Source organism: Numida meleagris, chromosome 2, assembly GCF_002078875.1.
Source record: "Numida meleagris isolate 19003 breed g44 Domestic line chromosome 2, NumMel1.0, whole genome shotgun sequence".
Lineage (NCBI taxonomy): Eukaryota > Metazoa > Chordata > Aves > Galliformes > Numididae > Numida > Numida meleagris.
The window spans coordinates 123247508-123265001 of record NC_034410.1 but is presented as its reverse complement, the minus strand read 5'-3'; the positions used below and the strand labels follow the sequence as shown (position 1 = coordinate 123265001).

The following is a 17494-nucleotide window of genomic DNA, read 5'->3' as shown; positions in this document are numbered from 1 at the left end:
CTGACTACTAAATGCCATCCTTTTACGTGCCTGACTGTGTCTACAATACTCTCTACTAATAACAAGAGCAATTTTTAAAGATCTATTACAAATACGCCACTGTCTGATCCAAAAATTGGTATTATCTGTTGCTCAGTGACAGATGTATAAGCAAATTCACTTGGACGAAGTGCCTGTTCATGGTACAGATTGGAGGCATGCAGAGCAGCTGTGACCACTCCCTGGTTCTGTCCATCAGTGTCAGCCATGGGTTAGGGCTGGCCGAAGTGGGAAGGAAGAAGCCATTCCACCCATCCACTGATGGGCAATGACATTTCTTCAGCAAAGGATTAACACACAGCATGGACTCTCTTCATCTAAAGCAGTTATTTTATTGAAGAACCCAATACTGTATGAAAGATTTAATGAACTAACTTCATTTAGGATATCCACGGCCACTTCTGTCCTAACTGAAGAAGGATAGTATGTCAGGTCTCCATTCTCAGGACTGAGAAGGACTGATTTCAGAGGCTTGAACCAACGTTTTTATTGTGCCCATTTGCACACCTCTGATAAATTTGCTTTCAGGGAGGAAAGCTCAAAGCTGGCATCTTCTATTGTTAAGTGTAAACATATAATTTGTGAATGAAAGGAATGTCGTGTTACAATGTGCAAGGGCAGCTGAACAGTCATCTATGGATGCTCTCAGCCAAAAAGCTGTGAGCTCTATGCAGCAAGCTTGCATAACATCCTGCTTCAAGTCAGCCAACCGAGGCAAGTGCTCCAACACCACAGAGAGTGTTGCATAAAGGAGGCTTAGTATATGCGCACTTGCATTTTAAGGATATTCTGCTTCATATCTCCTTTGCAACAGCACTGAGATTTTTTGCTCAGGTTTGTTCAAAGTTTATTATAACTGGAGGCAAACCTGCCCCCTTCCTTCCCTCCCTGGCTGGCTGGCTGGCATGGCAGTCCCTGCCTGCCTGCCTTGGCTGGCTGGCTTGGCAGCTCCTTCCTTCCTTCCTTGGCTGGCTGGCATGGCAGCTGCTGCCTTGGCTGGCTTGCGTCACAACTGGTGTTCTGATGTCAGGGTCCCTGTATTTATAGTAGTCGGCAGGGAGCTGGCTCATGACAGCAAAAGGCCATTGAGACGTGACCGTAAGAATGTCCCATGACAACTAAAACATGGCTGTATTGGGCAAAGGGAGGCTTTGGCCTGACAGTTGCCCTGCTTGTCACCAGTGAGATTCTGCAGGGCTCCATTTTATGGCTGTTTCTCTTTAATGTTTTCATTGTTGATTCCAGTAAAGGTCTGGAAGTTGTATTAAGTAAATTTGTGGATGATGCTAAGCTGGTAGGAGTGCTGTCTCCATTGGGGGTAGAGTGGCCTTGTACCATAATCTTGTCAAATTCGAGGGTGGTCCCCATCTGCATGAAGAAGAGCAAGTGCTGAGTTTTGCACCTGGGATGGTGTGGCCCTGGCTCTGTGTACAGACTGGGGAAAGAGGGGCTGGAGAGCAGCCCTGCAAAAAGGGATCTGGTCATTCTGGTTGGTGGCAACTTGAATCTGAGCTGGCAGTGTGCCCTGGCAGCCAGAAGGGCCAACTGTACCCTGGGGTGTGTCAGGCCCAGCACTGCCAGGGAGGGAAGCGGTTGTCCTGCTCTGCTCTGTGCTGTGCGACCTCATCTCCAGCACTGGGTGGAGGTTTGGGTGTCCCTACATAAGAAGGACATAACTACATAAGGAGGCCTCATGGAAGCTGCAGCTCCTCACAGGGAGCGGAGGGCAGCGCTGAGCTCTACTCTCTGTGACAGCGACAGGGCCCGAGGGAACGGCATGGAGCTGTGTCAGGGGAGGGGCAGCTGGGAGTTAGGGACAGGTTCTGCACCAGAGGGTGGTGGGCATGGAGCAGGTGGCCCAGGGCAGTGCGCACAGCCCTGAGCTGTGCAGCTCAGGGAGCACTGGGACACTGCTCTCAGACACAGGGTTTGAATTTGGGTGGTCCTTTGTGGAGCCAGGGGTTGCACTTGATGACCCTTGTGGCTCCGTTCCAACTTGGGATATTCTGTGACTGTGACTACGTACTGCCACCTTGGACTTCTGGAGGGCAGACTTTGGTCTCTTTTGGACCATGGTTGAGTGATTCTCTTGGGAGGCAGTTCTGGAGGGCATGGGAACCCAGGAAGGCTGGGAATACTTTAAGGAAGTTAGTTTAAAGGTGCAGGAGCTGTCCATCCCCAAGTCACAGAAGACAAGCCAATGGGGAAGGAGACCAATCTGGCTGAACAGAGACCTTTGGCTGGAACTCGGGAACAAAAGGAAAGCTTATGGTCTTTGGAAGAAGGGGCAAGCAACTTAGGAGGATTACAAATACATAGTGAACCTGTGCAGGGAGAAAATTAGAAAGGCCAAAGCCCAGCTAGAATTGAACTTGGCCACTAAGGTGAAGGACAACAATAAATATTTCTACAAATGCATCAACAGTAAGAGGAAAGCAAGGGAGAATCTCCATCCCTTGTTGGATGCAGAGGGGAACATGGTGACCAAGCCTCAGGATAAGGCTGGGGTACTTAATACCTTATTTGCCTCAGTCTTTAATAGTAAAACTAGTTGCTCCCTGGGCACACAGCCCCTTGAGCTGGAAGATAGGGATGCGGAACAGAATAGACCATGCATAATCCATGATGCAATCGTTTTGGACCTGCTCTGAAAGCTGGACACTCACAAGTCCATGAGGCCGGATAGATTGCACCCTAGAGTGCTGAGGGAGTTGGCGGATGTGGTTGCCAAACCACTCTCCATCATCCTTCGACAGTCCTGGCTTACCAGGGATGTCCTGATGGACTGGAGACTGGCAAATGTGACGCCTCTCTTCAGAAAGGGCTGGAAAGATGATTCTGGTAGCTCACTCTCACTTCGGTGCCAGGGAAGGTTATGGAACAGATAATCTCAGGAGCCATCATGGATCAGTTAAAGGTCAACCAAGGGATCAGGCTCAGTCAGCATGGATTTGTGAATGGTAGATCCTGCTTGACAAACCTGATTTCGTACTATGACAGGGTGACCTGCTTAGTGGATGAAGGTAAGGCTGTCGATGTGGTCTTCAGTAAAGCCTTTGACACTGTTCCCCACAACATCTTCATGAAGAAGCTGGCTGCCCATGGTTTGGTGGGCATACGCTCTGCTGGGTGAAACACTGTCTGGATGGCTGGGCCCAAAGAGTTGTGGTCTATGGAATTAAATCCAGTTGGCGGCCAGTCACAGGCAGTGTCCTTCAGGGCTCAGTACTGGGGCCACTCCTATTTAACATCTTTATCACTGATCTTGATGAGGGGATTGAGTACACCCTCAGTAAGTTTGCAGAAGACACCATGTTGGGAGGGAATGTTGAACTACTGGAGGGTAGAAAAGCTCTACAGAGGGACCTGGATAGACTGGATCGATGGGCCAAAGTACACCGTATGAGTTTCAGTAGGGCCAAGTGTCGTGTCCTGCATTTTGGTCACAACAACCTCAGGCAACCCTACAGGCTTGGGGAGGAGTGCCTGACGGAAAGGGACCTTGGTGTGCTGATGGACTTGGCTGAATATGAGCCAGCAGTGTGCCCAGGTGGCCAAGAAGGCCAATGGCATCCTGTCTTGTATCAGGAATGGTGTGGTGAGCAGGACTAGGGAAGTAATCCTGCCCCTGTACTCGGCACTGGTGAGGCCTCACCTCGAGTACTGTGTTCAGTTTTGGGCACCTCAATACAGAAAGGACATTGAGGTGCTGGAGCAGGTTCAAAGAAGGGCAACAAGGTTTGTGAAGGGCTTGGAGAATATGCCCTATGAGGAGCAACTAAAGGAACTGGGGCTGCTTAGTCTGGGGAAGAGGAGGCTGAGGGGAGACCTTATTGCTGTCTTCAAATACCTGAAAGGTGATTGCAGTGAGAGCGGGGCTGGTCTCTTCTCACAGGTGACAGGTGGCAGGACAAGGAGAAATGGCCTCAAGTTGTGCCAGGGGAGGTTTAGGTTGGATATCAGGAAAAACTTCTTTACAGAAAGGGTTGTCAAGCACTGGAACAGGCTCCCCAGGGAGGTGGTTGAGTCACCATCCCTGAATGTGTTTAAAAACCATTTGGATGTGATGCTCAGGGACATGATTTAGTGGTGGGTTGTTAGGGTACCATGGTTAGGTTGCAGTTGGACTTGATGATCTTGAAGGTCTTTTCCAACCTGAGCAATTCTATGATTCTATGATTCTAATTCCATTTAGGACAGTGCAATTGAAACTGCTTGTTACATTTTGATGGTTCCTGTGTGACTGAGTCTCTTATTTTCTGCAGAAAACTGAATTTTACATTAAAAATAACCATTCACATGGAAAATTTCCAAGCAACTCTACTTGCAGCCTATCTGTATGACCGGAGGATCTGTGTTAACATCAGAACTCTGTCAATCATTCTCATTATGCTTCTTTTGTTCAGTCATGAAATGATGAACTGTATAATCAACTCATTCTGAACAGTATCTTCCCTTTTGCTTCTCACTTTATTTCCAAACTGATTTCTGCAGCTACCATCTTGAAAAGTCTGAAAATTGAAGTCAATACCTGCAATTACATCTCTTAAATAGCAAGCACACACACCTCCCTCATATCAGGGCTGCACCACGTACCTGAAGTTGCTGTTCAGTCAAAAAAACATAGCTTAAAAAATTGGGCAAAAGCTAACGTATATTTTCGTGCATTTTTTTTGTGGGTTTTTTTTTTTTTGCACTGAATAATTCATTTTAGGAAAAAAATACTTTTAGCTCTCTTGCAGTTCATGTTATTACAGAGCCTGTCTATACCTCATGCTGTTTTTTAAGAAATCTTTTTTGTTTCCTGATTGTACTTCCTAGTTCATTATTTTTTTTTTGTGTACTTGTACTGGTCAGCAATAAGAAGTGAGAGACTGAAACAAAACACAATATCCAAGGGACAGATAAGTATTGTTACAGACTGCTGTCGAATTACCGATGAATTGTCTTTACAACCAGAGTCATGAAAGAAGCACTGTGGTCCCATACAACATGTATTTCATTGTAGTTACACTGCACATGGTGCAATGCAGATGGATGGGTTCCCATGGCTGCAAGGATAGTGCTGACATCTTGCTCTCAGGCATTGAGTCAGCATCCTTTTGGAGTCTGCTATTAGAGCAGACAATCTCAGCCCTTCTGTTTTGACCCAAGGGAGGAACTAGGGCACTGCTCATGAAGATCTGGGCATGAAGATGGGTGGGCTGTGGGGCTCAGAGCCCTGAATGCAGACATCCACATGTGCACTGGGTGTCCAACCTATCCTGCCACAAAAGGAGATCCAGTGAATACAGTGCAGCTGTGGACTTTCAGTGGACCAGCCAGAAGGAGCTTAATTAATAGGACATAACACAGGCATCTAGAGTTGTTTGAGGTGCTCTAGCATCTTTCCCCCCTCATTTATGTCCAGCTGCTTCTCCTGTGCAATCCTGTCCACTCTGGACTTGTGACTTAGGTGGGAGCATCTTAAATGCCTGGGCAACAACACTGAAGCCTGTGTCACTGGAGCTACTTCATAGGTGCCAGTGGCTTCACTAACTTAGGGAGACACTGGTGATCTATGCACATACAACTGTACATGTGTCTTTATTCAGTGCATACCCAGTATGATGGACTCTCCCAGATGCCCAGCATCTGCTTGGAGCTGTAGGTGCCCCAGGGTTCTTAGGCCCACACCAAACTTGTCTCTGGTTTGTGCGTGCTTTATCTTCTCTAACTTGTGCCACACACGAAGACTCAATGGGATATCTGCCTTCAGGAGGTTGCATGTGCCCCAGGTCTGCCTTGACACTCCTTGCATCCCTCCCACCTTGTAATTAAGGACCTGGCTGAGGACTTCATTTTCCCAATAAGAAAAATGAGAAAAACAAGTTTGATTCCCCACTGACTCGTATGAGTCAGTAATCAGTGAAGCATTTATTGCACCATCTCTCTGGCAGCGCTGCAGACTGAATCCCCTCGAGATCTGCTGCATATCTCTTAGTTTGTAACTTTGCCAAATATTCTCATTATCTTCTGACACCTTTTCCCTGAGGTTGCCATTATGCAAAAACATTTTCTGTTAAAGTTATTGGGGGAGGGGGGTGGGAAGGAAGAAGGGTAAGAGCAAAAGCAAGATTTACTTTTGCAGTGAATGCTAAAACCGACTCACAGAGACATTAACTATTTCAAGGAATTGTGGCATTTCTGTTTTGCCTTATGGCAAGCAATATTAGAGCCCATATGTCATGTCATTTAACTACAGAACTATCAAATCTGATAATTTATGCAGAGATTTGGGTGAGAAATGTTAAATTTAACAACTGACGGAAACAAATCAGTTATCCTTACTGTGTTTTACAGTATTTCATCTATGCTTCATAGAAAATTTTATTAATTTTGTAACTTGGAACTATGCTAAGGTGAAAAATACGCAAGTCCTTTTCTGAAAATTGTGATAACAATCTGATAGCAGTGGTCCTTGCCACAGATCAGTGCAGTGTTGATAAGGCTAATTGTTTTCTGCTTGCTTACTCTCCTAGTTGGGATATTATGAAAGCTTCACAACAGGTCACTGAATGGAAAAACATAGCCTAGTGGAACTGTTAAAATACCAAAACACTCTCTATTTTGCTTGAAGTCTGTGGCACTTTTGTGGGGAGGTGGTACAGATAAGGAAATTATGACTTACTTTATAACTATTTCTCTTCTTTTTAGTTTTCAGATAGAACTAATCCCATGGACGATCATTTAGAAATCATGATAAATATGCCTTAGCAAGTGCTCCAGTAGCACCACAGATGTCTGCAAATGTTGGCAAAGAACATAGAGAGGAACGTGGTATTGTAAAAATATATTTTGCCATTATCATCTTTTAAAGGATTGAGTTTAAAAATACATATGCTAAAATTTCGTTTTTGAAAAACTGATACCATTCACCATTCTCTTACTCAAGTTCTGCAGCTGCAACATCTACAACTAACACATGGGAATTCCTTTGGGTATTCACACATGGGAACCCCTTTGGGTTGTCTACAGAAAAGTAGGTGAGGTGTAGGCGAACAATACCTTTGGGAAATAAAATAAAGATTGATGCAGACTGTCTGGAAGTCATGCTAATGGTACAGTTTGTGCTTCTGTAAGATCTATGCAAAATGATTGTATAACTTCCTGCATTCTTTTCTTTTGTCTCAGGATGGGTAGACACGTTTGTGACTGAATTTTGTGACAAAAGCTGTTTTCCCTGTTCATTGCAGGGGAATTGGACTAGGCAACCTTTAAGGATCCCTTCTAACTCAAACAATTCTATGATTCCTTGCTTATTAAACTGCTTAAAATACCACACCTGCAAAAAAAATACAGCTTATTTTACCGATTATATGCAACTACAGGAGAAATATCTTCAGGTTTGGTATGCACTGTGATTTAGTGATTCAGAAGGGCCAAGAAACAAAAGAGCAACACCAGAAATAACACCAGAAATATTTAAAAATTAAGCTTGGAAAAGACCACTAAGATCATCTAGTTCAACCATCCTAATATCACATTGCTCATTTTAGTGCTCTTCCATAGTCTATCTGCTTTGTAATAGGTACATTACGTTAGCTTGGCTTGCTTTAAAAAAAATAATACTTTTCTAATTCTCTTCTTCTACAAGACTGACATTAGGACCAAAGTAATGGAATTTTATAATAGCTGGTTAATTTAGCTCCCTTCAAGGTGTTAAACAAGTGCAAGTCTCTTATACTTTGAATTTTTTTTTTGAAGATTGCTGTAGCTGAGCTGCAAAGGAAATTCATGTTTCCTGAGCTTGTGGTCCATGGAAATCAGCCCAAGGCCACCTTTCCTTCTTTATCTACACGCCATGAAGCACAAAAACTAACACACAAAGAAAGTGAGGTTTTGAGTGCTGGTAGAGTTAAAAGATTTAATGCAGGCAGAAACAACCCGAAATCTGTTTGTTCTTTTGACAAAAGGAAATTCTGATGTATTCCAGAGATGCTCTGGAGGATCAGGACATACTTCCTTAGCTACCTGTCCTAGGCATTTACATGCAGTGTAAATCACTATAGTGTTAGAATGCTGCATGACCTCAATCCTTACATATCATTCCTGGGATATTTTGTTAATAGGGAAGTAATGTACAGAGAAGATACGTGATTTGCCCAGCGTTTCAGAGAGTCTGTATTTTAACTGGATAAGAGAGACAAAATAACCTCTGGAAATCTTCTCTATGAGAGTCATATGTAAGTAGAATTTCTCATCCTCCCCTACTAAAAACAGTCATAATCTACTTGGTGATTTCAGGCACAAACAACGATTTTCTCTTCATTCCCTTGGGTAGTTTGAAAATGAAAGCATAATGGGTGGTTCTAGGATTGTCTAATATGTGCATGTTTCTCCTAATGCGTACATTACAAAACTTCCCAAGGTTCAGTGAGCATTTTGCTGCTTTTCTTAGCCAACTGGTTAATTTAAGACATTTTATATAAGCTGCCCTTTTCTGCAAATGCCAGTGAGTAAAGTTTTGTCCTCATTATATCTGCTTCATGTGATTTTTGCTGGAAAGTCCTAACGAGGAATTTATATTATACTGCCCAACATGTTTCTCTTTCCTACAGCAAATCTTCACAATGTCTCCTGGCTGCACAGGGAGGTGGTTGAGCTACTGTCCCTGGAGGTCTTCGAGAAACATTTAGATGTTGTGTTGAGGGACATGGTTTTCCTCCTGAAATTTGGCATGCTCTGTCTTGTGATGACAAGGTTTTGAAAAGCAAAAAGGTGCTAAGGAAAGCCTTTAAGGTGTATTTACCTCCATTATTGAGAAAGATCATGTAGTGTAGAGTGCTTTCCAGCTCAAAAGTCAGGTTTTAAGCCTTTTATCAGTTAAAGACTTTGGGAAAAAACATTCAAAAAGCTTCTTATTGCTGTTTTAAATTTAAGCATGTTTTCTTATTATCTGTAGCTAGGTTCTACTCTATAACAAATGATAAGTAAAAAAAAAAAACAACCCTTTCTTCTGGTTGGAAAAATTGATTTAGTGAGTTTTCTGAGTCTTCTACCTGTTCAGTCCCCTGAGATAGACAAAAATCTGATTCTTCACAGCACGTACTCTTTGTGACTTTTGTAGCATGCTTTTTGCCAAGCTTTTCTCAGACAGTGAGAATTATCCCTCTCTGAGGGCTGCTGTGCATTACCTGCTCTCAGCTAATAACAATGGCTTTTGACAAAGCCTCATATATTTCCCAGGAGGAAAATCATAATGTTATTCTCATTTTTCTACCTAATCTTCCTATCCAGGTATTCTCCAGTACAGAAGAAAAGCTTTAAAAATTGCAATTAATACAACTTTTACAAATAAAAATATTTTGCACGTAATAATAAAAAAGCTTTACAAACAAGAAGCCTTTTCTAAAATCACCCTGATGGCTTTTTCCATTCTCAGGCACAGGGAGTAGCATTTTTGAAGGGGACACTTACTCTGTATTGTGTGTATCAATAGCGTGAAAAAGTTCATGCAGTTCTTCTCCACTCAGAACTCCATCAGCAAAGTAAGCTTTGAATTCATCAAAGGACAGTTTTCCATCATCTGAAAAAAAAAAAAAAAAAAGAAATGGAAAGTGTCATAGTTTCCTTTATGGTTTTGCTCATTTACTCCATGCAACAAAGGAGGAAGCTATTAAAAAAAACAACTAGCTCTTCAAGGTAAATGTAGAAACTTAATATATTTGATCAAGACATGTAAATAATATGATGTTAAATGCATCAGCTGTTGTACAAGAATTCTCAGTTTGACTGACAGCTCTGTTAATCCTCCTCCTCATCTTTCAAAAAAGATCGTTTGGATTTGTAAGTCTCTACTGACAAACACATCAAGACAATCTTCTTGTCTTTGCCTAGAGCCCATTCACTGTGTCTTCTCCCCATCCTGTCTCACGTTTCCTCCTGCTTGGTCCATGTCTTCACCTCTGCATGAAATATCAATGGCCTCTGGGTGCAGAGAAACCTCAGGAAACTACAAAATCCATAATTTCTTGAAGGAACATATAGGTTCAACGAAAATTTCTCCAGCTATCTACAATTATCGATGTATTTTCCTTTATTTCTACTCCCTGCTCCTTAAAAGGGAGAATGAAATTCAAGTGCACAATTCAATAGCAGTAGGGGTCTCCTGTCTGGCTAGCAATGTTAATCTAATGAATACATTGCACTGTTTTACAGCATTTTTTCTTTTTCTTCAAAAAATACATAGTTCTCAAAAGGAAGCTCCAAGCTTGGTATAGAACTAACAACACAAGCAAGAAATGTTTGACTTTTATGGAGTAAGAAGCCAGTTTCGTGTCCTCTTCCAATGGAAAGAATTTCAATTCATCTTCTCAGTCAGTATAGAAAATAAGAAATTGTATTTGACAGCATGTGGCTAGTCTGGAGATTACACCAAAATTATGCAATGAGAAAACTATTTTGGACATATATCAGAGATCAGTCAAGATCCTCAGATGAATTTTAAGGCAGAATTCAAATTGGTCATGTAATATATAGTGAAGCCTAAATATGAAAAATTTAACTTTATATTGTCTAAGTACCTACTGTTACCATTTGTTTGGAACAAAAACAATCATAACCACGTGGATCTTCATCACCACCAACATGATCATCATCAATCCTGATCATCGATACATGTCCATGTAGTTAGGAGGTGTCTTCAGGACTAATGAAACTCAGAGGAAGGGGAAGTGTCATATGATAAAATTTAGAACAGTAATCGCATGTACACTGATTCAAGAGGAAAGTGTCTTTATTACAACCTCCACTATATTGTTTAGCAGATCATCTTCTTGATTTAGCTTTAATAATAGCAAGCTTTTGACTACATGAGACAAAATCACTGAGCTGAGAGGTACTAAGAAGCAGTTAGTTAGTTGGTGTTTTCAGAATGTTAGCACTTTAGATCGAGGCTCTACCCTCCTTTTGTCAGATAAAACTGTGCACAACCCTGACTAATTTCTAAAGGGTATTCTAAGGAATACTACACTATTTCACTGAAGTAGGGATTGTATTTCTACTTCACCTTCCTTACATGTCTAAAAAATCCTACTGATGTTGCTAAGTTGCAGATACGTTTTAATAAACATAGATTTTCCTATTTTTTAATTAATATAATAAGAAATTGATAAAATGTGTCATAGTTTGGATAGCTTGTCCCACCAATAGGCTGGCCATGGCTGCAGTGACTGAAGCAGCAGACTCAGGCTATCATTTGTTCTGGTAAGTAAGACTCTGGGATGAAGGGATCATGGGATTCTGTTAACCTGGCCTCTAAGCACACAGCACAATTATTTTTTTCTTGAGAATATGATTCAAGGCTGAGGAGAGGGAAAAAAATGAAGGAAAAAATAATGAAAATTCTGGCTTCTGAAGTTGACTAGAGTCCAACATAATGTATCACCCATGGGCCACAGAACAACTGTTGAGCAAAAGGCTAAGATGGCCTTAACATCCAAAAAGTTTACAGTATTGCAGCCTAATTTTACAGCAGTGAAGCATCCATTACGAAGGCAGTATCTGAATCCTGTAACTACAAGCTGTACAGTAGCATGCTCACTTGAAGAGCAGAGTGGGGGAGTTTCTTCACTCTTACTTGTTCTTATTTCAAAATCTCTTTGATTTGTATAGATGGCTACAAATACATTATTTTCTGGAGGATTCAAAATTGAGCAAACTGAATGTCTGTTTCAACAAAAACATTTTGAAATGTTCCACATGAAAAGACAAATTGTAGCTGGCAATAATCATCATTATGATTAAAATAAGATGGCAAGATCTATAAGAGATCTAAATCAAGATGCCACAAGTGTGTTGAAGAGAGGCAACTTCCTTTGACAGAACTGCCATGATCACCTAATCGAGAATCTAAATACATCTGCCATTTGGCACTAGTTGCAGAGTACAAATACTAACAAGCTGCTTTTCACAGCTATGCTTTCTTTGGCTTATACAGACAAAATCGATCATTTAATCAAATTGCCTCTGCAACTTTAACCTCTGCTGGGCAAGGGGATTTGCATGAGTTATACACACACACAAGAAAACAGTGATTTTTGGCAACTTTCCTGTGTTAAGCGTATGTGTTTGCTCACAGAGGAGCCTGGCTGTGACACAAAACCTGAAACATCTGCCTATTTGTCTTTGTCCTCGAGGATCATTGGCTTTACATCAATCCACAAAATCAATAAACTGCCAACTTCCAGATTGGGCACATCAGCTATTTGCTTTATATTTCATTATTGAAGAGCAAAGATTGCCTTTTGCTTCACTGCTATTTATTCTCAGTAACAGTTTGAAAAACTAGTCTCTGATACATCACTAAGATTGTTGCTGGCAAAAGCTAAGGAGCTTTGAACCTATTTGGTTACTTACAGAATTCATGCAGCTACATTTACTGAAACAAAAAAAAAAACCAACCAACTTGATTATTTGAGGCATTTCTCTAATTTGGTATGAGTGTAACTGTTTGCTAGTGTAACTGGGGGCCCAGGGTACACCTGCTCCTTTTGAGTACTCAGATGAAGTTCAGGCCCAATCCCTAGCAAGTGTTCCTTTTACTGTTTAATTGAAGACTTCTGCCTAGCCAAGTGCCTTACTAGCTTCCAGCATGAGTTTTATTTTAAAGGTTGCATCACATAATCCTCAGTCCTCCCTCCCCGGGGGCATGCTTCACTGCCTGCAGAGCTCCCAGATAAATACTGTCTGGTTTAGGAGCTCCAAAGCAGTGGAGCTGAACCGTCTGTTACAGATACTTCAATCTTTGCCACTGGCAAAGTGACAGGGGATGGATGATTCACAGAAGACAAACTTTTCCGAAGGCACACATCCCTTGGACAAACCAGACAAATCCCTCAGCCTTCAGCAGTGTTTCCCTCAGCAGCATTATCTCACAGGAGCTGTTTTGCAAGCCTTGCTTGCTGTTACATTTTTTTGAAAATGTTTTGAAAAGCACAATTTCTTCAAAAACAAGCATAGTTCCCCAACCTCCTTGGAGCCCAAAGGTTCCTGCCTGGCAATATAAACAATAAAATGTATCTCTCTATATAGCTCTAAAAGTAATGCCTTCTATTTTATGATGTTGACCCCTGACATCAGAGGCGGGTGTTGGTGGTATGGCAGTAGAGGTTGAACATTCCCGCCAATAGAATCATAGAATCATCAAGGCTGGAGAAGACCTCCAAGATCATCCAGTCCAACTGTCCACCTACCACCAATATTTCCCCACTAAACCGTGTCCTTTAGTACAGCATCTAAATGTTTCTCAAACACCTCCAGGAACGGTAACTCAACCACCTCCCTGGGCAGCCAGGAGAAACTGTGAATTGTCTATGACTTCAAAGGACAACAGTGTTGTCTGACAAAGGAAAGCTACATACTTACTCTCTTTCTGAGCTGAAAGATAACCTCAGTGAGCAAATAAAATAATAATTAAAAAAATGAACAAGGGTACTTCCAATTTATTTGGAGTCTCCATTCCCAAAGATGATGGTGAATGGTGAGTTTGCAGCCAACAGAGAAGGTTATGCTGATCAGGGGAGCAGCGTACCTTGTAGAGATGACAACAAAGACCTGAAGGCAATCAAACAGCTCCCACTATCACCTATTTTTTGCCCTCCACAGCAGATACTGTGTTTGTTTATATAGCATAGGCCTCCAGTAGCAAAAGTAACCTGCAGGCTTCACAGAGGAGCTTCCAGACAGTGTTACCATAGCAGGAGCTATATCAGATAGAGCTCATATAGCTTACTGCAATCAAAAGAGCTGAGGGAAAGAAAACCCCAGAGCACTAAAGCTGATCCCAGGACTCAACCTGCTGAGATGGGAATTTAAAAGCACAGACAATAGCACTATGCCAGCCCAACCAGACCGCAAGTCCAGACCTACTGGGCAGATGAGAGACTAGAATCAGAGTCGTTGAGCACTAAAAGATATTGGCATTTCTCAGCCATATACACAGAGCAAACAGGAAAGGGGGGAAGCACAGAACCAGATGCAAAGACTTGAAAAAACTTAATTTGTTCCCATATGGCACATAGGCTGGAATGAGACCAAGGAAATGCTGGCAAAATAGCAAGTTTCAGTATGCCAAAGAGTATGCTAGCAATATCCACTAGGTTCCAGACATAAGATAATGCATAAGAAAAAACACTAAATCTGAAGCTTTAAAGATTCTGTGCTTTCATTGACTCTGATCTGTATCAAGTGTTGTTATAACCAGAAATAATGATTTTGAGCCATAGTAGGTAGATTTAATCAATAGGATCTTGTGCGGGAAAAGTTTAGCATATGTAACTAAGTGGTTCCAGCAGACTAGGATAAATAGGAGGAGGGATGGAATCTAAAAGTAGGCACTTTTTAAAATAGAAATAGTAAAGTTTGGAATCTTAAAATCCACTCAGACAGAATTTATGGAATGTCATGATGGAATATGAAATGTGAAAAAGTATAAATATGTGAAAATGTGGAAAAGTATAAATATGAAGTAATGTTTAATATCTGTTTAAGATTACCTTTTATCTACTGGTTATGCCAAACCCACTCTTTCTTCACTGGGGTTTGACTTTTTACACAGGTAGATAGCGATAAGACAAAGGCGAATGGCTTTAAACTAAAGGAGGGGAGATTTAGATTAGATGTCAGGGGGAAATTTTTCACTGAGAGAGTGGTGAGGTGTTGGCACAGGCTGCCCAGAGAAGCTGTGGATGCCTCATCCCTGATGTGTTCAAGGCCAGGTTGTTTGGGGCCCTGGGCAGCCTGGTCTGGTGGGGGCAGCCCAACTCCTGGCAGTGGGGTTGGACCTGCTCATGGACACTGGAATGCAGGGCGCAGCCCCACAGCATCTGAGGGATTCAGGGAGGTGGGATGGGGAATCCTACCCCTGCCAGGACCTGGACTCTGAAACAGGAGCTGGTGTGGTGTCTGCAGTGGATCCGGATGGTTGGAAAATAAGCAGCAGTGTAGCGAGATCCCACGATTCTGTGCTATGAGGGCTTAGTCTTACAAATCCATTTTATCAGTACTGATAGAACAGTTTGGGAGCTCAAATCTGCAGTGCAGATGTTCAGAGAATGTCTGTGCTCTGACTCCAGTTTAGGATGTATTTTCTGTAAAGCGATACAGCTCACAGAAGAGAAGGTGCTGTTGACTTTATGGTGCTATTTTATACATTTGAATTCTACATTTAAAAATAATGTTATGTCCCTGCTCTGTACCATGGACATTAGTAGGTGCTGAATGTAGAAATATGACAGAATGAGTTTAGTCTAATCTGGCTGCATTTTTACTTTACAGGTTCTATTTCAAAATGGTAAAAAATATATTTTTAGGGGGGAGGAAAAAACTTTGAGGGAGTGCTTGTTTGAAATGTCAGAGGGAAAAATGAAACCAAACATAAATGTATTGGATTTGGCATTATAACATTTTCTTGGTGGTCTGTGCTGGGTTTTTGATATTCAGGTGCAGCCTCCTCTGGAGATTTAGTCCTGATGTGTCTCATCATTTTTTTCATTTTCCCTCATTTGGCTGCAGTTATTCCTGAGTGCCTGCAGCATAATGCTCGTGATGTTTGCTGTGCTCCACACAGTTGTTGTTGTTTTTTTTCTTTCTTTTTTTTTTTTTCAGAAAGTCTCTGCTTCTATAGAAATTATTACCATCAGTGTTTTCAAATATCTCCCTCTTAGGAGCTTTAGGGATGTTTGAGATACAGCTTGTACTCAGTGTTTTTTCATAACAGTGACTGCTTCAAATCAATGACAGTATCTGCATACAAACCATCTTTTCAAACCAGCTGTATTAGAGCTGCCCATTTTACTTAACTCCTGCTTGGGTTTGATCCCAGGGTTTGGGAGAGCAAGACCATAATCAAGGACCAGTTCTTAACTTGTGAAACTCAGTAGCCAGGCAAGCATGCTGCTCAGCTGGTGGCCATTTGTTTCCACCTCCATAGGGAACAGATCTGAAGCAGCCAGGCTCTATTCAAGAAAAAGCTGGAGATGATAAAATAGAAAGACTCTGCCGAAAAGGAAGAGCAGTTCTCCTCTCCCACAAGAGGACGGGAAGAGAAATGACCCCTCCACAACTTGGGCAAAGGCACCGATCACCAGTTCCCTTGTAGCACTCAGTCACTCTGCTCAGCATTGAAGCAGCTTCCCTCAGTGCGGAAGCCCTTCCATCAACTGGAAGAGTACTACTATGCTTGCAAGATGAGAAGCTGTACCTTCAGTAGATTACCTTCAGTTTGCATATCTTATTTCTCCCCTGATAGGTGGGGACAAGATTTTACTTTTTGTGAGGAATTTCCTGAGTTTGGTTTTGTTTTAAATAGCAAAAGGAATGAAACAAATGAAGAACTTTCACTTGGGACTTTTCCAACTTAGTTCTGTGTCAAATACTTTGAACACAGGGAGTTTTGTAAAGGAAACCAGACCAAAACTTCCTTTGGGCATGCAAAACTGAAACCTCTCCTTTCCAAATAGGTCAGTGTGCAACATCTCACCTTTATGAAATTGCTTTTATTCCTCAGGATTTTCTGTTGCTTTTGTCAATATTATGAATCATACATTTCTTACAAATGTGATATTCCTTTTCCATGCCAAGTTCCCCCTCCCAGAAAATCACACGACCTTTTCAGTTGCTGGAGAAGCGCTGATCTGATCCATACAGAGTAGAGCTGCTCAGTCATGAAATACAAACTACAGATAGAGTTTATGAAGCTGATTGTCCTGTTGCAGTGGTGGATATTTCCAGAACTGGAATGGCAACAGAATGATGGCAGAGAAAGAAGCCATCAACACAAAATAAATAAAAATTGTATGCTTTCTTTTAAATGAGGGGAATGACTGTTTGATAAAGTAGTTTCTCATTTAAACCCAGCTGTCGTAAATGACTGTGATGTTTCTGAGTAACAGCACTTCAGCAGGATTTCTCAGCTGTGTAGCTCTTATTTGAAACAGTCCTTCCTTTGCTTAAGGCAAGCCTTGAGTCACACGGTCCCTAAGTTCAGAGTAAGACCACCCTCTCTTTTAATAATCTATTTTTCAGTTTGATCAAACTTTTTGACTGCATTGTTTTCTTGCTGTCAAACAAGCAACAAGTAGGGCTTTTATAATTAGTTGCTTTGGGGGTATTGTAATCCCACAGAATTAATATGGCAGCTCTGAGAGACTCCTCTTAAAAGTGTATGGGAGAACTTAACAGATTGTGTCATGGACAGCAACTTGGTATTTGTTACTGTAAGCCAACACTTAGTTTCCTGTAGCACAGAAAGGTGACGCTGGAAGTGTAAATATCCTATTCATTAACGAAAGCTAATAATCTGTGTTGACAACAGTGTAAACATATTAGGTATGTCTTCAAATTTCCAGTAGCCTTTCGGAGCAGCTACTTAACATCACAGCCTTAAAACAAGTCTGCTCCCTAATAATTTGGC

At 41.7% G+C, this 17494-nt stretch overlaps 1 protein-coding gene and 1 long non-coding RNA gene across 3 annotated transcripts in view; one reads left to right on the top strand and one right to left on the bottom strand.

The window, feature by feature from the left end:
• The window catches only part of LOC110393527, a 56504-nt gene that overhangs the window by 12698 nt on the left and 26312 nt on the right, over window positions 1–17494 (top strand). The gene's annotated exons all lie outside the window — the stretch shown is intronic.
• NECAB1 (N-terminal EF-hand calcium binding protein 1) overlaps window positions 1–17494 on the bottom strand; it is a 56192-nt gene that overhangs the window by 33078 nt on the left and 5620 nt on the right. For both annotated transcript variants that reach the window (XM_021386432.1, XM_021386431.1), the window contains exon 3: window positions 9499–9607. In XM_021386432.1, coding sequence (XP_021242107.1) covers window positions 9499–9607 — 109 coding nt within the window. The remainder of the gene's footprint in view (window positions 1–9498; window positions 9608–17494) is intronic.